This window comes from Epithele typhae, assembly GCF_022376455.1.
Source record: "Epithele typhae strain CBS 203.58 chromosome Unknown BXZ73scaffold_9, whole genome shotgun sequence".
NCBI classification, from domain to species: domain Eukaryota; kingdom Fungi; phylum Basidiomycota; class Agaricomycetes; order Polyporales; family Epitheliaceae; genus Epithele; species Epithele typhae.
Genome location: NW_025954200.1, coordinates 602,353 through 624,673, shown reverse-complemented (window position 1 = coordinate 624,673; position 22,321 = coordinate 602,353). Strand labels below are relative to the sequence as shown.

At 60.4% G+C, this 22,321-nt stretch overlaps 5 protein-coding genes across 5 annotated transcripts; 1 reads left to right on the top strand and 4 right to left on the bottom strand.

Annotated features, from left to right (window-relative positions):
- Positions 1–811: 811 nt before the first annotated feature.
- Positions 812–2,649, bottom strand: BXZ73DRAFT_88763 (uncharacterized protein; the record flags this gene model as incomplete). Its single annotated transcript, XM_048025076.1, has 6 exons — positions 812–1,324; positions 1,383–1,550; positions 1,622–2,086; positions 2,140–2,222; positions 2,293–2,347; positions 2,377–2,649. 6 exons carry the CDS (start codon positions 2,647–2,649, stop codon positions 812–814), a joined length of 1,557 nt encoding a protein of 518 aa, XP_047880535.1.
- A 1,590-nt stretch (positions 2,650–4,239) lies between these two features.
- On the bottom strand, positions 4,240–5,478 carry BXZ73DRAFT_42712 (uncharacterized protein; the record flags this gene model as incomplete). Its single annotated transcript, XM_048019009.1, has 4 exons — positions 4,240–4,497; positions 4,560–4,664; positions 4,724–5,048; positions 5,108–5,478. The coding sequence occupies 4 exons, from the start codon at positions 5,476–5,478 to the stop codon at positions 4,240–4,242; spliced, it is 1,059 nt and encodes a 352-aa protein (XP_047880534.1).
- Positions 5,479–10,122: 4,644 nt separating this feature from the next.
- On the bottom strand, positions 10,123–12,308 carry BXZ73DRAFT_42677 (phosphatases II; the record flags this gene model as incomplete). Its single annotated transcript, XM_048019002.1, has 9 exons — positions 10,123–10,537; positions 10,588–10,677; positions 10,737–10,836; positions 10,901–11,052; positions 11,108–11,581; positions 11,637–11,775; positions 11,836–11,979; positions 12,034–12,097; positions 12,156–12,308. The coding sequence occupies 9 exons, from the start codon at positions 12,306–12,308 to the stop codon at positions 10,123–10,125; spliced, it is 1,731 nt and encodes a 576-aa protein (XP_047880533.1).
- A 358-nt stretch (positions 12,309–12,666) lies between these two features.
- BXZ73DRAFT_88743 (glycosyltransferase family 2 protein) lies at positions 12,667–16,234 on the top strand (the record flags this gene model as incomplete). Its single annotated transcript, XM_048025067.1, has 6 exons — positions 12,667–14,290; positions 14,345–14,580; positions 14,642–15,504; positions 15,561–15,704; positions 15,737–15,983; positions 16,004–16,234. 6 exons carry the CDS (start codon positions 12,667–12,669, stop codon positions 16,232–16,234), a joined length of 3,345 nt encoding a protein of 1,114 aa, XP_047880532.1.
- Positions 16,235–16,889: 655 nt separating this feature from the next.
- Positions 16,890–21,940, bottom strand: BXZ73DRAFT_88742 (TPR-like protein; the record flags this gene model as incomplete). The annotated part of the gene is made up of 15 exons (XM_048025066.1): positions 16,890–17,231; positions 17,306–17,492; positions 17,547–18,385; positions 18,432–19,340; positions 19,391–19,749; positions 19,802–20,202; positions 20,224–20,411; positions 20,465–20,643; positions 20,690–20,942; positions 20,999–21,283; positions 21,336–21,414; positions 21,465–21,550; positions 21,599–21,649; positions 21,703–21,760; positions 21,816–21,940. The coding sequence occupies 15 exons, from the start codon at positions 21,938–21,940 to the stop codon at positions 16,890–16,892; spliced, it is 4,341 nt and encodes a 1,446-aa protein (XP_047880531.1).
- Between the last annotated feature and the right edge of the window lie 381 nt (positions 21,941–22,321).

Sequence of the window (22,321 nt, the reverse complement as noted above, 5' to 3'; positions counted from 1 at the left end):
CAGGACTCGTCCTGCCTTTCCCAGGAGCACGCTCGGGCTCTGCAGGAGAAGTCGTGCGCCGTGCTCCTGGGACGTCTGATAACGGTGTCTGATGCGAATAATCCCCCAGGAGCGGTACGCACTCTAATTGCGTCAAGCTTATGCCCGTGTGGCTTGCGAGAAGCCTCCGTGCTGTGGGCGCAAGGCACGCCCACACCGCTTAGCCGCCACAATGCGAGTAGAGCGGTCCTAGGGGCGCGCCCGTCGACGTCTCACCGCGGCCTCGAGGTGGCGGGCGGAATAAAGGAAGGTGATGATCGATGGAACTGCATTATAGATGGCTAGATGCGAGTACAAGGGGGGCTAGGTAGAGACGGGCGACGGCGAATACGTGCATTAGCAGCCCCGACGGAGACGGACGCGGCGCGGGGGCGGAGATTGGGGACGATTATGCGACATAAATACCGGGGGGCGAGGTCCGGGAACCGACTACTAATAACAATAGGGGGACGCGTGGACGGGCGGGCAGGCGGGTGGTGAAGGGGACGAGGCCGGGCGGGCGGCGACGTTTGCGGTACCTCTGCGGTGTGCGTGGTGTGGTTCACCTTACCAATCGAAGGCGACAGCGACACGAGGGCGGGGGTGCGTGCGGGGCGGATCCAGACAGCTATGGCTACATACATGGAGCGTGGATGGGGACACTTAGGGACGAGACACTAAACGTAGGACTTGCGGGTGTAGGCGGGGCGGAGGCAATCGGCGTGACGGATGGTGTGTTTTGGTGGTGTGGGACGACCGGCGTGAAATCGGGAGGCGGGCGGAGAGGGGATGATTAGATGAGCGTGTGTGAGCCCTGGAGGTCGGGTAGCTTGACACGGCGGTAGTCGGAACCGTCGTACGATGCCGAGGGCGCGTGGCCGTACGAGGACCCGTACGTGCTGTGGTCCATGAACGAGCTGGTCGGATACATTGGCTGGTTGTGGCCCGCCAGCGTCGAGTCTGTGTACGAGAGCGACATCACCGGAGAGTCTGCGGGCGTGGTGAGGAGCGGGGTGGGGGATGGTGAGTGCGAGTGCGAGGACATGAAGCTGTCGCACACGTTTGCAGGGGCAGGGAGACCAGTCGCAGTGAGCAGGGGGTTTTCGTAGCCGTCGAGCGGCGGCGCGTACGGATTGCGATACGAGTGCTGCTGAGGGTAAAAGTACGACGCTTCGAAGGATGGCTTCACGTCCTGGACGGGTGACGAGGACGCAGAGTAGGAGCCGACGGCGTGCATTGCCTGGCTTGATGGTGCGAGGTTGCTCCTCTGGGGCACGGCAGCCGACGACTCCAAAGCAACAGCTTGCTTGAGCGCCGGCGGCAAAAGCGTCTGCAGGGTGATCAAAAAATAATTGTGAGGTTACCAGCTCCATCAAAAAGGCGGGGCGACTTACGTATTTTGAGATGATCTTGTCCAGAGCCTGCGGCAGCACCGCCCAGTCAAACACCTTGACGTCCTTTTCGATGTTACGCGGCTTCGGGGCGGGGAAATCCATAATCTTCTGGAAAAACTCCTCCATGCCGGCCTTGTTCTTGCTCACGTCTTCGGCCGGAAGCCCTCGAGGTTCCGGCGGATCCGGTTCTTCTCCTCGATGTTGAAGACGTCGCCCACGAGGCACTCGAGCAGGAAGATGATGTCCACCGAGGTGATGCAGCACTGCGACTGCGGCGCCTCGTCCGGCCCGACCCACTCCGGCGGCCGGTGGATGCACGACACCACCGCGTCCCCGTCCGCGTACTCGCTCGGCCGGAGTGGTTCGGCCGCGACGCGGAGCGTGCAGCCCTCCTGCACGCGCGTGAAGCGCACCAGCCGCCGGCCGAGCACCCGCTCCTCCTCGTCCCAGTCGCACACGCGCGCGAGCGGCTCCGTCGCCGTCGTGAGCACGAGCGAGGCGCGGAACGCGGCGTCCGCGTCGTCGTCGTCCCCGCTCGACCGCCGCGCGCGGATGAGCGACTGCTTCTTGAGCTGCGTGCGCGCGCCGGCGGCGTCGCGCGGGGAGACCATCGACGCGTTCAGCGCGCGCGACCGCGCGGCGCCGCCCCCGCTCGACGTCGGCCGCGAGGAGGACTTGCGCGAGCCGTGGCCGGCGGGGGGCGTGCCCGATTTCGAGGGGGGGGGACGTGGTGCGAGCGCGGGGCGGGGGCGAAGAGGCCGAGGTGCTCGTCCGCGGCCTCCTGCTTGCACATCAGCGCAGGGCTCGTGTCTGCTGGGAACGCATCAATGAATGGGCCCCGGGGTGGCTGCGCAGGGCACCGCGATCGGGAATCACTCACGGCGGCGCGAAAAGGTGTATTTGCCGAAGACGAGCGAATCAATGATACAGTTTGCCTGGTTCAACGCCTGCACCGCGACGGCACGGTCGACGCCTGGTGCGCAGCAGGGTAGGCGCTCCCGAGCTCGGGGACGATCGCCCGCAGGTCCCACTCGCCCGGCAGGTTGCTCGGGGACCCGTGCACGTCCGTGGTGAGCGCGCGGCCGCCGACGACGATCCGCAGGAAGGTGTTCTCGGTGGTGACGAAGTTGAAGTGGAGGCGGACGACGACGTACGTGCCCGCGGGGGCATCGGATATGTTGTACCCGTATACGCGGAGGAGCTGGCGCGGCGAGGTGATGCTCTGGTGGTGCTCCATCGAGGCGGCGTCGTCGAGGGAGGTGGCTGCGCGGGGTTGGTCAGCGAGTCTGGGTGTATCCCGATGCACGGAAGATGCGGGGGGGGGAACGGAACACACCAGACAGACCGAATGCCTTTTCCTGGGACGTCGAAGGCGAACGGCGAGGACCAGCGCACGATGATTGAGGAGGGGGCGGTCGAATGAGCACGACGAGGTGTTGTATGACGCGTGCGGGGGGAAGCTGGGGAGCGGGAGCGCCGAGGTCATCCTGTTAAGTGCGGGCGGGGAGGGAGAAGCCCTTTGGAGCGCAAGCGGTGAAAGAGGTATGGCAGAGGGCGACAGCGGATCCGCGCGAATCGAGAGGAAATGGGCGCAGAGGGCGGGCGCCCGGGAGCGTGTGGGGGGAGGTGGGGGGTGGGCGACGGGGGCTCGGAGGCGCACTCGGGCCAGGGGAGGGGAAGGGCGGGGAGGGGAGCGAAGGGCAGCGGATGCGGGGCGGTGAAATACGGCGGGGGGCTCCGTGATGTGCACGAAAGAGGGATGGCGAGGCGGGGAGGAGGTGGCCAGGAGCGGGATGGGGATCTGGGGAGATGATGTATTGTTGGCGGACGCGCGCGGGCGCCTGCGCATCGCAGCGGGAGGCCGAGGGCGAGTGCGAGGAGTGCAGGGTCGTGCGGACGCGATCGCCTCGTCGATCGGACTGCAAGGCGGGCGAGCGGCTGCCCAGGGCGGTCCTGCCTCAGCCTGCGTCCCGCTGGCCCATCATCCAAGGCACGCTGCGCCCAGACACCCAGCTGCTGCTAAATCAATCTTGCGTCCATCGACCCTTGGGTATCGCCACGGCACATCACTCCAACGCGTTTCCCCAGCGACCTCGCGCGGACCGTCCGTGTCGAGTGCGCCGCGGGCTGCTGGGAGCCCACTGGCGGCGGGTGCCCGTCCCCTGTCCGCGCTGGGGGCGGGACCCAGGCGGCGGCTTGTCTGTGCGGGGCCCATGCGCGGCGCGGGGCTTGTCTGCGCGCGTCGGTGTCCGGCCGCGAGGCGGGGCAGAAAAGCTGGCAAAAGGCTGAAAGTCAGTGGCCGCCACGTGCACCCCCCGGGCGATCGAGATCCCCGCGCGACGGCTGTGCGACGCCACTCCGCCTCCAGGCCATGCGCTCTCCCCGGCCGCTGCTCGCCGTCCGGCCGTCGGACACCCCCCGCGGCCCGTGACAGACCTTGTCGCACGCTCCTCCGTCGTCCGGGGGCCTCTTCTTATTCAAGGCATCATCGCTGAGGAGTGCTTCATCACCAACGGCGTATACTTAGCCTGCGCACCGCCGTTGCAAAATCCCACCGCGAAGGAGGGCTCTTCACCATCTCATCATTCCGTCTTCTTGGCTACGTCGCCCACCCTTCAAACGCGCAGTCTCGCGCCTTCTGTGAGAGCAGGCTCCATGTTTAGTAGTCATCCGAACAAGGTTGTGTACAAGACCCCTGAAATTGAGCCCCTGTGCAGAGAATGTAGACGTCGCTTTTTGTACTCGTAAGACGTGACAAGGCCCACGTACCGTGACGGAGCCACTCGATCGCGTAGCCTATCGAGCACAGCTCTGTCGCCGCAAGCCGCTACGGATTGCCACTCGCACCACCCTCTCCTACCCCGTCGACCGCGACCTCGCCTCCGCCTTCGTCGGCTGGCGGAGCCGGCGGCGGTGGCTCGTACTTGCAGACGACATGACGAGCGTCCCACTGGGGACCCTTGCCATCGGCCGACGGAGGCACCCGTCTCCGCACGACGGGCGGAACATGTCCCTCTGCTGATATAACTCGTTGGCAGTTGGAACAGCTGTCGTCGAACAGGCGGTCGTAGGCGCCAAGCAGCTCCTGCGACAGACCGCCCGTGAGCGTTCATGATGGGACTGCGTCGGACACCCAGAGGGACCCACAATGAAAGACTGGAGAGGCGCCAGCGGATCGGAGCGGATCACCTTCGCCAGCTGTTGGGAGAGCTGCTGGAAGGCCATGAAGTCCGACTGGGAGTGAGCCGGTTTCTGCGACGCGGTGGCGGTGGTCGGTCAACGGCGCCCATAGAGGAATCATTGGGCACCACACTCGCCTGTTCTCGCGACCCTATAGCGGTGGCGCTCTCTACTATCAGCGCTCGCTCGTCCTGTGCGGAATGGTCCACCGTGAGGTAGATGGTCGCGACGTTTACCGCCATGAGGCGAAGCGTTACGGGGCACGAGAGAGCCCTGCCCTTTTTCGGGGAGACGATGTGCAGTTTGTTCTTGTTCGAACGATTGAAGTTCCGGACGTAGGCAGGCAGGGCCTCGAGGCTAATCGGAACCGCTCCGTCCTCGGGCGGCGGCAGGAAAGACATGTCTCTCGGCTCGGTCTCACGATATGGTTGTGGTGAGTCCGGAGGCGGTGGTCGCCTGCGGGGCGGCACATATCAGCACCACCGCTCGCCGACTGCTGTCCACCGACGCCTCACCTCCTTTTCAGCATCTCTCTCCGCAGGTTCGAGTCGAGCGCGCTCGAGTCGGCGCGCTCGCTCTTCTTCGCCGTCTTCAGCGCCTCCTGGACCTTCTCCGATCGGACGAGCTCGCCCACCGCCTGGAGCTCCTTGAACCCATGCGTGAGCAACGAGGGCCCGGCGATGACCTCCCCCGGCGCGGCGGACGGCGGGGGCCGGAGCAGCTGGGCTGGGATCTGGCGGATGGCCTGCAGGCGGCTGTTGAGCTCCGTAAGTGTTTGGATGTGTGATCTGAGGAGGGCGAGCTCCGACGGGGGCGCGGGGGCGACGCTTGGCGCGCGGGCCCCCTGCGCCGCGGTTTGGCTGGCCGCGGTGGCCGTCGTCGTCATCCCTTGCGCGCCCTTCTGATGCTGCACCGCGGCGGGAGAAGGGGGCTCTGCGGAAACCCCGCCGGGCAGCTGCGATGACGGCGCGCCCGAGCCACCGCCGTCACGCGGCGGGGGGAGAGGTGGGGGCGGCATCATTCCCGCCGTCGCTGCTGCAGATGGAGGGGCGGCGGCGGCGAGCGTGGGCTGTACTGGGACTCGTGCGCCGAGACTCGGATTGGGAGGAGCGGCAGCGGCGGCAGCGGGGAGAGGGCCGGCACCGGCACCGGTTGTCGCCATCCTTTGCGGCGGGGGTAGCGGGTGGAGGAGCAGAGACGCAGGCGCACACTGTCACTGGTCACGGCACGTGGACCCCCGGCAACACCCGCGCCCATCGGCCTATTTTCGGCGCCCGCCTTCCGGGACAAGCGCTCATGCCTCATGCGCTCTCGGGACCCGCACAGGCTATCTCGGTCGCCGGACTCTCCATCTCGCACACCGCACGGGGAGACCGGCTCGAGATCCGGGTCGCAGCGTTGTCACTCGTTTCCTGCAGCCTTACTACTTGCAAACTGCACCCCACCATCACTACGGCACCGCGGCTGGGGTTACAGCTACTTATCTCGTGAGTCTCTCCAGTCATTCAACCCGCGTTGCCTCTTGCTCATTTCGTACCTTCGTTACTAACAGTGTGTCGTGCCTCTCCAAAACGACCTCGCGACAAGTTATGCATGCTCGCGTCACAGACTGCAGCGCATTGTAACCTGATCCTCTTAATTCTGCATCAGGATGTAGCTTTCTAGATTTGGTTCATGCGGCGATGTCCCCATCACGCTAACCTTTTTGTCGCCGAGATTCTCTTAGCTCGATCCTGAAATCTGTGTCTCGTGCCTGCCAGCCCCCCACAATTTGCTCAGCTGACCTCGAAGACTCAATGGCAAGCTACCAGGAGCTATAGCTTCTCCACCGAACTACCCATACGGCACCATCAATTTCTGACGCCTCGCTTATGGCAACGCATTAGATTCCCTGAGAGAAAGAGTCTAAAGCTTCTGACCTTCTCATACTCCATCCTAGAACGTAGTGACGTACGGACTGCGCCGGTCCTCCGCGGAGCACCCTCGAATCCCCTTCGTTGGCCTAACCAAGACGCTCCCGCCTTCCCACCTCCCATATCTTGGCATCCAACCGCACACGCCACGGCGTCCGCCAATCCGTCGTTCACCGTCGTCGCTCGACGCGCGGCAGAAGGGATGACGCGCGCGGTGCGCCCTGACTGATCGTGCGGCGTGGCCGCCGCGGGCCCTAAGGCCTCAAGGCCTCAAGCTGCCCCATGCGCTGCGAGTCTGGTCGCGGGTCGCGGCGCCGAAGGGCCCCGTAGATCAGCACCGGAAGGCGCGTCGCCGCATGCGCCCTCCGAGCGAGCGAGGTACGTGGGACCACGCGGTGCCTCTGGCGATCGCAGCGACATACCGCCCCAGGGTGTTCCTCCTGCTCGAGTCGTTGATGCGCCCGCGCGCGTCAACGTTCGCCCCGCCGCGGGAGGGGCGAGAGGGGTAGATTGGTTGTGGGGTTGCGTGGGGTGGAGCTGTAGAGCGTGTCGGAGGATTCGAGAAGACGCAGATACGGGTTCCCCTGACCCCGTTCAGCTCGACGTGCAAGATCCCGGTACGGTGTCATTGATGATTCACCGTAGCGTCGATCGCTGCCGTATGCAGTGCTGTTCTATATGAACCGATGGGCTGCGCGATGTCGGTTTGGCGGGATGCGTGGACCACACGTGATGGACGGAGCGTACAGGCGAGTATGGGATCAGCACGTACCTGGTAGGGGCTGCTCTTACGAAATGCCGATGCCGTATGGTTAAGAATCTGGTGTGCTGAGACAGACCGGCACAGGCCCCTTCTCAGAAGCTAGCGTCGGCCGTGGGTGTGATCCAAGCCTGCAGGGGAAGTAAGTATGGTGATCCCTTTTGCCAGCTGCGGGACGGGCTCTCCTGGGGAGTAAAACTTGAAGCAGTGAAGATCGGCTTTCGGCGAGGTATCAGCTCGGGATTCAATCAAGTAAGCGCGATATTTCAAATACGTCACCCTGCCTAACCTCTGACGTTATAGACGAGTATCGTGATTGATAGCGCAGGAGAAAGCATAGGCTCTGCGTGACAAAACAACCCACAATTCTTGCGTATCCGCTACAGCCACATGGACAGCCAAGCGCGGTTCGACTGCCCTCCTGTGGCTGCTTGCATTGATGCGGCGAATCACCGACGCAGGGTACAAACCTTGTCTCGAGCTAGTCCGACTCCGAAGCTTTGGGCAGCCTCTTTACCGAAACCCCTCCCCAAACGATCTATCCCATATGAGGGCCACGCTGCGCAGCCGCCGAGAATATGCCGTGTCCCGTCGCGGGCATCCGGCAGCGTGCAAAAGCCAGTTAGGCCGCGCCACAAAGGCTTGGACCGCGAGCTAGCGCTGCCTGGTGACGAGCAGCGCGTCGAACGGCGCGAGCGCGCTCGGTCATCGTGGGCGACACGGGTCACGGACGCGTGTGACACACGCCCCCGTGTAAATTGAACGCGGCGGGACGCCGACGACGACGTGACGCGCGTCCCGACTCCCGAGGGCCAGGGCAGACGCGACGGCCTGTCGTGCCCGGAGGAACGGGGCGGGGGCGGTGGAAGGGGCATGCTGGCCCGCGAGCCCGGCGACGGCGCGGGCCCGGATCTCTCCATGCAGCCCCCATCTGGAGCTTCTTCCTGAGCTTCGTGGATCGCGTCCCGCTATCCCGCGTTCGGACGCGCGGAGGCCCGTAGTGGCGACGGAGCGCGACCACGGCGCAACGGACGGGGGACGACGGGCATCGAGACAGAACACATGCGGCACGGCTCGTCGCCGTCGTCGCGTTCGACGGCCGTCGACCCCAGCGGGAGGCATCCCTGCACGAGTCGTGCCTCGCACCCCGCGCCGTTGTGATCAGGCCCACAGGCCACGGGCGGTCGTTTGTGTCATCGCCCGCAGCAGCCTGCAGGCCACTTCGCGAACGGTGCTCAGCGCTCAGGGCTGCCCGGTGCCGCCGGCTGCGAATATGAATTCATCTCACGTCGGCATCCGTCTGTCGAAAACACTGCAAGGTGCAGGGTGCAGCGGCTGGCTGCTTCCATGCGAACCACCGAACCACAGGACGACGGGATGACGTACGCGCGAGAGTAAAGAATGGGCCGCACCACCTGCTGCAGTGAAGTGCGGTCGGGAGATAGTGCGGTCCAGAAGGCTTGCTGAGCACGTGGAATGTCCAGTGGTGCAAGAAGGTGCACCATGGAAATGCTCTGAGGCAGTGTTCTTAGTGGTGCCGACGACGACAACGAGAATAAGCGCGCCGGTCGGAGCTGCTTGCCGAGCGTGTGCGTACGCGTAGTGCCGAGTGAACAGGTCGGAGATGAGAGAGACGGCATGTTGACGGCAAGTTGCAAGTATACATAGTTGGACTAGGTCCCTGTTATAGCGTGAGCGCCACATCAAACAAGACCAGAGCCAGAAAGCAACTGACATCGCATTGCACACTCAGCTGTGCACCCCCACGCCAACAAGCCCTGCCCACGCGTCCAACTCCGGGTGGCGGCCGAACAGGAAGTAAAACACGAACGACCTCGCGGACGGATCAGCGACGGCGAACGCACGCACGTCGCGCAGGCACGCCAGCAACGAGCACAGCTCCTTCAGCTCCCGCGTCTCGTCTCCGGCGACCTTGAGAGTGGAAGGCAGTGCGGTCTCTGGGTCGAGCGAGAGCGTCTGCAGGAGCGATCAAGGTGAACGCGGCATCCTACTTGTCAAGGATCTGCACGGGCATCCCGACCCCGCCGCTGCGGGGAGAGCGGTGCACCTGCGCAGGTACGGGTGCCTGGGGCGGCCTCACGCACCTCGATCCCAGTCCCAGGTCTAGTCCCTCCGACCTGGGTGTCCAGACGGCCGAGCCCAAGGCGCTCTAGCACATCCTGCGGGCTCAGATGTCGGGGCCTGGATCCCGCGCCGACGGTGGTCTCGAGCAGCACGAGCGCGAGGTCGCCATACTCGTCCGATTCGCTGCTTTGGCCGGCGAGAACGCTCCCGCAGAGAAGCGACTCGGCCGCGGCGTTCGCGGCGCGGGCGAGCGAGCTCCAGTACGCGCGCAGGGTCGCGGGGACGTCCTGGGTTTCGGATGCGAGGGGCGTGATGGCGGTGGGAGTACCCGAAAGGTCGGGCCTTGTGGTTGCACCGCGGCCTAGAAGGGCGGAGAGGGTGTTGAGTAGCGGTCCAGACTGATGTTTACCGGTGGATTCTGTGAGGATACGGAAGCACTGAGATGTCATGGTGTAGTTGTTGTGTTGAAGAGCAGAGCTGCGGCAGGGGAACAGAGCCAACATCTGTGCACATAGACGCTGAAACCGACTGATATGGCGCCCTATGACGTCAGAGATAATCGATAATGGTTGCGAGGCTACGCTTGGGGCACGCCCGAAGGATCCCTTAGTCTCTACCGTGTACATTATCCATGCCAAGATGAATGGCGTTGAGCTGCTGGCAGGCACTCGCTAGTGGCCGATTTGCATGCGAGGTTTTTGCAAACGCACAACAACAGCACATTGCCATTGATCCCGACGTAGTAAACAGGCAGCGACTCCGTGGTATAATGTCATTCGACATGCGTGTCCCAGTCAGCGAACAAGTCCATACAGTATGGATTCCGTGTTGCTCCTTGACTCCGGAGAAACTCGATATAATCGACGAGAAACCGGACTTGCTCATACGTTTCTACCGCCTTGGGGCTCCGACGGCGGCGAACGACGGATATAACCCGTTCGACGAGATGCATGGTATCAGGATTCACCGTTTCACGGGGTGCCGAAGTCTGCGTCGCAGAAGACGGCCAGCCTAGCAATCCAAGCTTGAGCATCCAGCAACAGGCAATAATACCTGCTCGGCCGATACCCCCTCGACAGTGGACGAGAATGGCAGATCCGCGGAGAGTGTAGTCGTCGATGAGACGTGTAAGATGCGCATCAAGCGCAGTAGGGTCTAATGGCGCAAGGCCTTCTGGTGTTGGCAGCCTACGTTTGACGTCAGCAGGTGAGTACTGAGATCCGTCAAAAGGGCGCACCGTAGGATATCCATGTCCAGCTCGTCAGCGGCCCGCACGTAGTCGGCCCAGTGAACCCCAAGAGACTGCAGCTCAAGGTCATCAAGGCAACTACGACCACACATTACGTTAGCAAAACCGAAAGAACCCGATGGAAGACCGAGCCCTACCAAACAATACAGGATACACCGACTCCTTTTATTCGTGTTAGGTCTGAAGGTAGGTCCCTACACACAGTATTCCGGCCTCTCACGGGGCCGTCCAATCGAACTGCAAGGATAGAGCAATGTTACTCCGGGAAGATGCGAGATCACAGGCCGAGCTCGTTACTGACCTTTCTTGCCGGGACACGAGGACATGTATAAGTTACCCAGCATCGCAGCTGCAACCGGAGGTATCACTGGCACAGCAGGAACCTGGACGCTAATCACTGGGACAGAGGGACTGGGAACAGCCGACAGGAATGCCGTTTTGGAGTAGGTACGGCTGCGGCACATGTTCATTGAACGTCACTTCGGCGAGTCGAGCACTTGGGGATCACCTCGCGTCTGTGTCCAATTCTTTGCGCAAGTCGTGGGGTGACGGCGGAGCCGATTTAAGCACAGACTTCTTGCGAATGGGACATACAACTTCCTGCAAATCCCGATCTGAACGGGCTGACGACGGCGCGATGAAAGACACCGGGCGCGCGCGCCTTTGCCGAGTGTCCTGGACGGAGGGGTCGGCCCCGCCCATGAAGGCACGCTTGACTGTAGGATGCACCCAGAAGATGCTCGACAGCTTGAATGCTTTCGTGATGGCCACTGTAACCGGCGGCAGAGGTGGCGATCGAGGGGTAATACCAATCGGCGGGGGTGGGGCGACTTTTTGCGGTGCGGGTGCGACTGGAACGGGAATTAGTCGATCTAAGTGGTGGGTACCAGGGACGGTCAAAATGACGGGAAAGCGTTGAGCAGAACGAGAGGCGTGGAGAGACAGAGCAGGGAGCAACTCGGAAGGGATAATGGTGGATATACTGTAGGCATGCCTTGGTATTGAGCGCGCATACAGCAGGAGAATGAAGAACGCACACGATAGGATGCGTTTCCGATGTTTGCCAACGAGGTTGCGAGCCATGTGCAGGTGACACATTGCGATCGTACGTCCGAGGAAGAATGATGGGGGACTCCATCGCAGCTGCGAGTTGCTCCCGGAGGTTTGCGGTGACAACTCCTCCTGGAGACAGGTACGGCGCGGTGGCAGGACCTCTGAACGTGCCGTCGTCACTACTGGTTCGCCGCTTCGGAACCGCGGGAATCGTGCGGTTGTGCGGCCACCACGCCTTGTGCTGGGCGCAACGTAGCTGATGTGCCTGCATCTCCCTGTAATGGTCCGGCATTTGCACCGAGTAAGGCACGTACGCCAGCGGGGAGCCTGAGGAGCTGGTATAAGGGGTGCGGACGCGGTGTGAGTGGTAGTGTGACACACCATTGGGACCGAATTTGAGACGGCTGTATTCACTTGCATGGTGCTGGGAAGCTAGGCGGCTCAGCTGTGCGAATGACAGCGGGTGAGCGGCACGGCACGCGGGGTGGAAACCGAAGACCAACCTCTGCGACCAGTGCGTCTTCGCGTGGGGAAGAGCTCGACCAGGGCGGGGCGTCGGGCGTCGGGACGGTCGGGAGCGGCTCGGAGGGTGCGCGCGATATCCTGGGCGCGACGGGGCGGCGGGGCGGGGGACGCACGTCATATGCGGCGGTCATAACGAGCGGGGGGCATGGGCGGGCGCAGAGAGGGAGAGCGGCCTGCGCGGGCGATGAGGAGAAGCAGCAGGCACATCGAGCGGCAGCTCACGACAGATTGATAGTCGATGCAATCAGCAGTCGGCTATGCACATACTCGGAGACTATCCCAGCTCTTTCGGAGCTGCGCATGCCGCGTAAGCGGAGTTTGAACGCGCCACAACCCACGCGTCCACGCCGTCCTGGGCGTCGTCGTCGTTGCCCGCCTTGTTCCCTGTTGTCGCTCCCGCCCCCAACGCCCCCTCACGTTCTTTCCCCCGCTCCCCCCGTCTTTCACGCTGCCTCTCGCTCACGCCGCCAATCCTTTCTCCCTCTGAGCATGTCTGCTCGTTTCCAGCAGAAGTACGACCCCTCCGATGTCCCCATACAGACTACTAGACAGCCCCAGCCCTCGGGCACTGTCCGACGCGCGAAGACACTTATCCGTCCGGAGCGCAGCGTAGCCCCGGTTCCCCTCATCAACTCCTCCGCCCAGACCGGCATCCAAGCTGCTGCCGCCGCCAAGGACGGTCCTCCTCTCGACGCCTGGCGCATCTTCTCGCGCATCATCACCTTCTGGGCCCCCGCCTTCGTCCTCGAATCCATCGGCGGTCTGGACGACAAACAGAAGCGACAAGCTTGGCGGGAGAAGATCGCCCTCTGCTTCATTATCGCCGTCCTATGTGGCATCGTCGGCTTCATCACCGTCGGTTTCCAGAAGGTGCTCTGCCCCGACACCGCCCAGTATGTCAGTCAATTCTCCCCCAAGGGCTCCGTGGCCCAGGTGCTCGGTGTGCAAGGCTGGCAGACGAACATCACTTCCTTCCCCGCCGGTGTCAACATGACCGCCCTCCTTCAGTCCCCTGGTCAGGACATCACCACCCTTTTCAGCCGAACCGCCAACCAGTACTCCGCTTGCAACGGGGTAAACTTCCGTGCAGGTGTCGAGACGCCATGCTCAAGCACCACGAGTTGCCCCCTTGGTCCCCTCACCGCTTCCAATCTCCAATCCCTCGGCATGGTCAACACTAGTTTGATCGTTGGCTACGACTGGGATCAAGTTGCGGAGCTACAGAACTACTTCGTCATCGACGGCGCGGTGCTTAACATGAACTCCTACATGGCGCTCCACCCCACCTCTATCCCTTCCGACAATGTCGACGCCGCTATTCGCAGCGTTCTCACCACCATGCCCGGATCCAGTGGTCGCGATGCCACCCGTCTCTTCTTCTACCGTTCGGAGCTCAAGGCCGCGGTGCCCTGCCTCGTGGAGCGTTATTTCGCCGGGAACATCGACAAGATCACTCCCGGATGTGTTGTCTCACAGTTGGTGCTATACGCCGGTCTCATTGTCGTCCTCAGCTTGGTCCTTCTCCGTTTCGCCATGGCTTGTATATTCAACTGGTTCATGTCCTCGCGCCTCGCCGGTCCTCCCGACACCCTCACCCTCAATAGGTCCGCCATCAGTCCCGCTGTTATGCCCGAAGGTGCCAACATCTCCATCGACAATTTGAACGGTACTGCCCCTTGGGCAGGCCCTGGTGGTGGGAAGCGCCTCCTCAAGCCCACGAGCGGGAAGGGCGCCCATTCTCTCGCCTCGTCGAATTCCACGTTGGTCAACAGGGATAGCGGTGGAGCTGCCGCGCCTATCATGAGTCTCGCACAGATTGGCGCGGAGCTGTTCGCTGTATGCCTGATTACTTGTTACTCTGAAGGCGAGGACTCTCTCCGGACGACCCTCGACTCGATCTCGACAACGTCATATTCCGATGCACGCAAGCTCATGTTCATCGTTGCGGACGGCATGATCACCGGTGCCGGAGAGAAGCGCAGCACGCCCGACATCTGTGTCAGTCTCCTGGAGGCCGACCCTCGTTTCGGTAACCCGGTGCCTATGAGTTATGCGGCGGTCGGATCGGGCTCGAAGGGTGAGAATAGGGCTATGGTTTATGCTGGGCATTACAGTACGTCGCAACTGTTTTGCCGATCTTATCACGGCTTACCTGACGTTGTTTTAGCCGTCGCTGGTCGGCGGACTCCAACGGTCATTATCGTGAAGTGTGGAACGGAACACGAGGCTGCTACGGACAAGAAGCCGGGCAACCGAGGCAAGCGAGACAGTCAACTCATCCTCATGAACTTCTTCTCTCGCGTCACGTACAACGACCGCATGTCGCCTCTGGACTTCGACCTGTTCCGCAAAGTCCATGTCCTCATGGGCATAACTCCAGATTTCTTTGAAGTTTGTCTTATGGTGAGTTTGACCGCGTGTGATCGCCATGAGGATCCTTGATCGCTGACTGCACTCATTTCAGGTTGACGCCGACACGAAGGTCTACCCGGATTCGCTCAAGTATCTCGTCAACTGTATGCACCACGATCAGATGATCATGGGTGTATGTGGCGAAACGCGTATAGCCAACAAGCGGCAATCGTGGGTCACCGCCATCCAGGTCTTCGAGTACTTCATTTCCCATCACAACGCCAAGGCCTTCGAGTCCGTATTTGGTGGTGTCTCATGTCTTCCTGGATGTTTCTCCATGTTCAGGTTGAAGGCCCGGAAGAACAGCGGCGACGACTGGGTTCCTCTTATTATCAAGCCTGAGATCGTCAAGGAATATAGTCAATCAGTTGTCACGACCCTCCACGAGAAGAACCTACTCCTACTAGGAGAAGATCGTTTTCTTACCACCATCCTTCTGCGCACGTTCCCGAACCGCAAGATGATGTTCCTGCCCCAGGCGAAGTGCAGAACCGTCGTCCCCGACACTTTCAGCATCCTCCTGTCGCAGCGCCGTCGTTGGATTAACTCGACCATCCACAACCTCATGGAACTCGTCCTCGTTCGCAACCTTTGCGGCACATTCTGCTTCAGCATGCAGTTCGTGGTCTTCATGGACCTGCTCGGCACGATCGTCCTCCCTATCGCCATCTCCCTCACGTACCTGCTCATCGTCAGCATGGCCCTCGATCCTCCCAAAACTTTCGAGCAAGCCATTCCACTGGTCCTTCTTATTGCTGTCCTCGGTCTCCCCGCGATCCTCATCCTTATCACCACGCGCAAAGTGGTCTACATCTTCTGGATGCTGATCTACCTTGCTGCCCTCCCCGTCTGGAACTTCATCCTCCCCGTCTATGCCTTTTGGCATTTCGACGACTTCTCATGGGGTGAAACACGGTTAGTAAAGTCTACGACCCTCTTGCGCGGTGGTTAACATGCTCTCCGGTTCACAGAAAAGTCGAGGGTGAAGGCAAGGGCGAAGGTCATGGGGACGGTCACGGAGCATCTGGCATTGCGAACGTTCCGATGCGCCGCTGGGAAGACTGGGAACGCTCTCGGCTCAGGAAGCTCCGTCGCGAAGAGAAGAGGAGAAGGGAGTTGAGCGTCAACACGGTGCCTACCTCGGTAGCAATGGCGAGCTCGTCCCGCGGAATGAAGTCTGGAGCCAGTACGACGGCTCGGATACCTTCTCCGTTGCATCATCCGACGACGATCACTGGGGCGCTCAAATTGGCGGCTACAACGAGAATAGCGCTCAGTATCCTCCACCACCCGTCGGGCTCACACATGCAACTGCCCTCACGAGCGCCGAGACGGTTGCGGGAGAGGACTTGGAAGCGATGCTGGAGGTCGGGTTCGACGATAGGCTGGGCATGGTCGCTCACGACCTGCCCAGCGATACCAGCTCGCCGACACCGGTACTGGGTACGCCCCTATCTCTCGGACGACTTCACCCGGACTCGCCGGTCAAGCTGACCCCCTCTCTCCAACCACCCCCGAAACCGGCGGACTCAGTACCGCCGTCGGGTCAGACTGGAAGACGCACGCGAAGAAGCGGAGCGGAGGGCGGTCGGGCACGCATGAGTACGGGCCTCTAGGGCCACTGGATCCTGGATCCAGGTTCTAGTATAGCATCCCCCCCTTCCCCTTCCTTCTCTCTTGGCCACCACTTTCATCGACAATTGGACGATGGACTGTTCGCTTGCACCCTCCACCTTCGCATCATGTCTTAGTAGCTATACCCTCCATAGTCGCCACGCACCGCACCCACAAACCATTCTCTACAAGTACGCTCTCCGTCACCTCAATCAGCTATCCTCTACGCCCGAGTTCGTAATGTCCGGCGCCGTGTTTATATCTCCGCCTTCCCACGCACCGTTCTGCACGTTAGACCCCCTTCCGCAACGTACCCTCCCCGTGTCACCCTCATCGACTTGGTAACCCTCCCTTGTCGTTGTTTGCAACCGTTCCTCGTCGTCACATTGGGTCCCGCTTTTGCTGAGCAAATATTTGGTGTGTAGTTAGTTGTTTCCAGCCATAGAGTATTTACCAAGTGCAGTGTACAGAGCCAGCGCTGGATCCGGCCCTTCGTTGCACTCACCTCAGTACCCGGAGGACGGAAACATAGAATGAATCTATCTCTCTCTATCTCTTGCGTGCTCGACGGGTAGTTTTATCGTAGGAGTAGGGTTGGACGATACAGATAGTCGTGCGCATGTCCCCTTCTACTCGACAACAATATTCACAATTCTGGATAATACAGCTGCCACATCGCTGTGACATCACTCCGCACAGTGACTGCGAACATACGCTAGCGTCTCCCAGGCTCGTAGATCCCATGGCGAGAGCATGACGCCCTTCTGCGCGAGGCGCAGCGCTTCCGACGCTTGCTGCTCGTCACCCCCGGACACCTCCAGGCAGAGCACCACCGTGTACAGCGCGAGCGACGCCCGTAGGTGCGCGAAGTCCGCGCGCGCACTCGTCGCGCCGCCGAGGACCGCGAGCGCAGCCGTGCGGTCGCCCGTACGCAACGCCAACGAGGCGAGCTCTTGGCGGGCGTCAGATCGCGCGGGTTCAGTGAAAACCGCCTTCTGGGCGACGGACATGGCTTTGCCGACCTCGCTCTGCTTTCACGAATTTGATGGAGGGGCAGGGGTGAGTGGAGCTTCGTAGGGGGAATCAGTGCGGGGGTACGCACCTGGCCGAGGTGGTGCTGCACAAGCAGGTACGTGACTTCGCGCTCCGGGTCGCGTTCGTGACGTTGGTCGAGCGGGAGCGAGAGCAGCTCGGAGAGCGCGGCGTCGACGAGCCCGTCATCCTGGGTGAGGATGCCCATGCCGGCGAGGGTGTTGACCGCCATGAGGTTCTCGGGGTCGTATTCGATGCTGTATGCGTGGTGTTAGCTGCGGGATTGGCTCGAGGGTCCCGCCACGGCATACCTTTGCAGGAGCTGGCTCTTCGCCGACTCCTTCGCCTCGTCGGTGCCGATGGCCCAAAGGGTCTGCGCGAGAAGCACAACGACGTGGCCGCGAATCGTGGCATGGTTTGCCGCAGTCGCCATCGCTGCCTCGAATTGCGCCAGGGCCTCCGGTAGCCGGCCGAGCTTGAAGTGCGCCAGCCCGGAGCCGAACTGGCATTGCGCGAGGAGTGCGTGAGTATCTGAGTCGGACTCTTCATTTGCCGCTTCACCCTCTGGCATGAGACTAGTGGCGACTCCGTATGATTCTAGCGCGCCGTCGAAGTCGCCCGTAGCCAGCCTCAAGCGAGCGGCGTTGGTGTGCGCAATGGTGAACTGGCGTTCGATCACAGGGTCCTCTGTTTCCTCGTAGGCGGCCTCGAGTACGGCGATCGCACGGGCAATCATTTCGACGCCAAGCTCAACGTGCCCCACGCGTTCGCAAACGAGTCCGAAGAGGTGGAGCGCGGCGGCATCCTGCGGGCGTTGTTTGCAGTACCGGTCGAGGACGAAGAACGCAGGAAGGAGGGCTTCTGAGGATGCCGCGCGAGACTTGGTGCTGCTCTCGTTGACTTTGCGGAAGACGCGGGTTGCAAACTCGAGGTCTGCCTCTGGCACAGTTGCGGTCAGGCTGGTGGCGTGCTCGAACAGGGTACTAGCATCTCTATCGTGACCGCCGGAGGATGCAACGAGAGCTTGTCCGACCCAGGCTAAAGCGTAATCCGGGTCCAGCGTTTGAGCCTTGTCGAACGCCTCCATCGCGAGGACAGCGTCATCGTGTTGAAGGTAAAACATGCCCAATGTAGTCCACGTTGCTGCGTTCTGACAAGTTTGTTGGTAAAAGATACTTGCTTGGACACGATCTTACCTTCGAGTCTATCTCCAGCGCACGGACGAATGAGTGTTGACAGAGGCTCGGCTGGGTCGCAAATGTTGCATTTCCGAGGGCTATCCAAAACGAATCATTCGAAGGGACAGCGCGAATAGCGTTCTTGAACTGCGTGATCGCTTCATCTTGTGCTCGTTCGCGTTTTGCGCTATCCAATGTGCGTCTGGCGAACGTGGAGAGCGCTATCCCCAGATCGTAATGAGCTGTCCCCTTGACCGTGTCATTGAGGGTTCCGAGTGATAGCCGGTAGTCGTAGGAAGCCAGCGCTACTTGTAAGGCAAAGACAGGGGTGGATGTATTCTCATCAGATACGAGGGGGCAAGGTACGAGGGCGGTCAGCCCTTGGCCAGGATGGTCGGTAACCAATGGGGCAACGCTTGAAACAACTTCCAGGACCATCTCTTCGTCCGTGAGGATCGAGAATGAAGAGAGATGGAAGAGAGCGTCCGCCATTGTCTTCCAGGCAACTCGACGGAACCCAGGACTCGCGTCTACGAGTTCGAGCGTCACGCGGATGGCGGAGACGAACGAGCCCTCGGCTCGAGCTGAGAATCCTGTTGAAAGCTCAAGGCGACCGAGGTCAAGGTATGTTTGTCCGAGGGTGTCCAGGACGCCGAGCTCTTGGGGCCGCACATCCAAGATGGACTCGAACGCCTTAATCGCCTCCTCATAAACTCCCATTTGCCGTTGTACGTCCCCGAGGAAGTAGGATGCCACCCAGTCGTTGGGATCGAGCTCTCGGGCATGTTCCAGAGCCTTCAGCGCGGCAGCGTAGCGACCAGCCTTGTTGTAGGCTTCTCCGAGTCTAAGCCATGACATGTAGTCGTCGACGTCGGTCCTAAGTGCGATTTGCAGCGGCTCGATGGCAGAGGCATAATTGCGACGGGTCTGCAAATGCATGAGAACTGATGAGGAAATCGCGCACACATATAACGCACCAATTCGACCGCGCCCACAGCTTTCCAAGCCCAGGCGTTGATGGGGCGGTAACGGCGAGAGGCCTTGACTTCCGGACCGTCCTCGGCTCCTCCCTCTCCTTCGATAGCGCGTTGCGCAACGACATTGACGAGATCCCAGTCACCCTCTTCCGCAAAGCCTTCAGCCAGCCGACGCGCAGCATCGCCTTCCCGCGGGTCCAGCACGAATGCCTTCTCAAAACACTTCGAGGCGCGATTGGGGTCGGGAGGCGAGAGGAATTCCGCATAGTAGATACCGAGCGAAGTGAAGGCGGGAGCGAAAGTCGAAGAGCGCTTGAGGGAGGTGACAAAGTACTTGTAGGCCTCTTCGCGGTGGTCCTCTATTAGATATTATCAGGGCGCGCATCTCCTAAAGATGTACGTAGTACCCACCGCCCATCTCCCAGTAGCACCGTCCCAGTCGCCACCAAGCTCGTGCCTTGTCCTCTTCATGGCCTTCCAGCTCATCGCTGGTCTCAATCACCACCCGAAGCTCGTCTGCGGCGGCAACCAGATTGCCACACATCGCTTCGCACCAGGCATGCTCTTCCTTGGCACGAAGGACTTCGAGAAGTCCATCATGATCGAGAGCAGCGACTTTTCCGAACACCTCAGAAGCCTGGGACCACTTTTTTGCGTAATAGAGGATAAAACCCTTGGCCATGAGTGAGGGAATATTGTCTGGATCTCCTCGGAGGAGCTCATCCACAATCTTCAATGCGCGAAGGTGATGCTTCGGTGGAAAATGATGTACCAGCGAAGTCGCGAGGGTGATATTCAATGCTTTTCTGACACTGAGTGGACCGCGTTAGTACCACGCTGGAAGGGTGAAAGAATCGACTCGCCCGTTCGATGGTCGGCCCCAATCTCGCTCTGCGCGAGAAACAAGCTCAAGTCCGCTCTCAGCGACCTTGATCGCATTCTCGTAGTCTGCCCCTTGTTCGTATAGATGTGCAATGAGTCTATGCGCAAGTATTGAATCGCTAAGACTCGAAAACGCCTCCTACACACTTGGTCTGAGCAACTACCACGCTCGTTCACAGGTTGAAAGCCTACCATCATCACATCTACGCAGACTTCTGGATCCTCAACGAGAACGTTTGGCCGACCTTCCTCCTCCTCGTCTTCGTCGGGATGAATGTCCATGTATGCGAAGTAGGCACCGATCATTTGGCTCAGCGGTGACTTTGGGAAGAGTTCCGAGTACTGTTGGAGCACCTGGAAGTCATAATCCTCTACGCACGTGAGAACCCAGTCTGCATTCTCAAACGAACCACATACCAATGTGTTCGGCATCTTTCCCTTCGGTGGTGAGGGTCCACGCCAGTTGATTCGGGATTTTCAGCAGCACAATCCCGCCGATGAGCTCGTCGAGCGCGGCAGCCACACGGGCCTTCTCTTTGCGGTGTTTGTCGTCCGCAGGAATCGAGAATAGATGTTGTTGCGTCATCTCGAGCAGCTTCGACTCCGTATTCCGACGGAGGTCATCGGTCGTCTGAGGATGGTTGATGATTTCATTGTAGAGTGCAGGAAGCTAAGCAGAAATCGTCAACGAGGCCATGCTTGCATAGAGCGACGCTATACACACACCTTGGAGTTCGATATCCGCTCCAAAGCAACATCACGGAGGGTTTGATCCAGCGAAGGCCCATTTAGCCTCTGCCTTCGACGCTTGATTTCCTCCTCGGCCACACCCCTCTCTGCTTTCTCGTATATGTCCACGAGCTCTTCTATGATCGGCAAGGAATTTTGAATGGCCGATTGCGCCTCAAAAGTGGTGGTCGATGTAGGGTTTGTAAGGTCGGGAGGGGGCAGGGTGAATAGAATAGGGTAGAACGGAGAGTCGGGAAGATACAACGACAGTGCTTGCGCGAGCTTAAAGTCCGTGTTATGCGCGTGACAACAAGCCCGTAGAGTGCAAACTCACCTGTTCTGGTGTGCTGCCTCCACTCCGATGACGCTGGACGATACTTTGAACGGCCTCCGCGCATTTCGTCGCGTCGTTGCTGAAGACTTTGAGTATGCACATATTGGAAAATATACAGAGGGTACATACGATTTCGCGTGCAGCTCAGCTAACTGGTATTGCGTTTTGAGATGCTCCGGCCAGTCTTCCAGCTTCTCGTAGAGTTTGGAGAGACCCTGGACGCGAATTCAGCATGAGGCGCAAGAACCAACGTCCGTACGTACCTGCCAAGCCAGTGGGTGTTTTTCATCAGAGCTTATAGCTGACCGGTAAGCCTGCAGGTGCCCATTAGTCGAAGTCACGAAGACGATCTCAGAGCAGCAGTTACTTGCTCGCTCTGGGCGTGTTCTCCCAAATTCATAAGAGCAATACCAAGGTATACGTTCCTATGCTCTTGGTTGGAATTGGAAGACGTACTAAAAAGATTGAAAGACAACATACGCTCTGTAGTTGCTCGCGTCGAACTCGAGGGCCTTTTGAGCCTCATTCCGAGCTTTATCGAATTCCTTCGCACCGATAGCCTCTTGTGCAGCCTTTAGCCTCTTCTTAATCATCGCTGCAGCCATGTCGTCAAATTCCTCCGGGATGAGCCGTAGAAGAACAAAAGATAGTAGACAAGAATGCAGTTGGGGTGGACGGAGAGATGTAGGGGATCGTAGCTGGGGGATCTCATCTGGAACTCGGTGACGTCACGTGTCCCCTCCGTTCATTTGCAATCAACACACCAGCATCCTGAAAGCCCGACTTCTGCCTCCTGCAGACTAGAACAGCGGCTGTCATCACTAGCAAAGACCAACCAAGTCGTCGCTCACACACAATTGGCATCAATGTGGTCGACCACACGGTCAACAAATGCTGGGAGGTCGGATGAGAAGTGCATGGATAGAAAAGAGAGTAAGGCTGCACAGTCGATACACCATTACGCTATTATCATGAACATACAATAT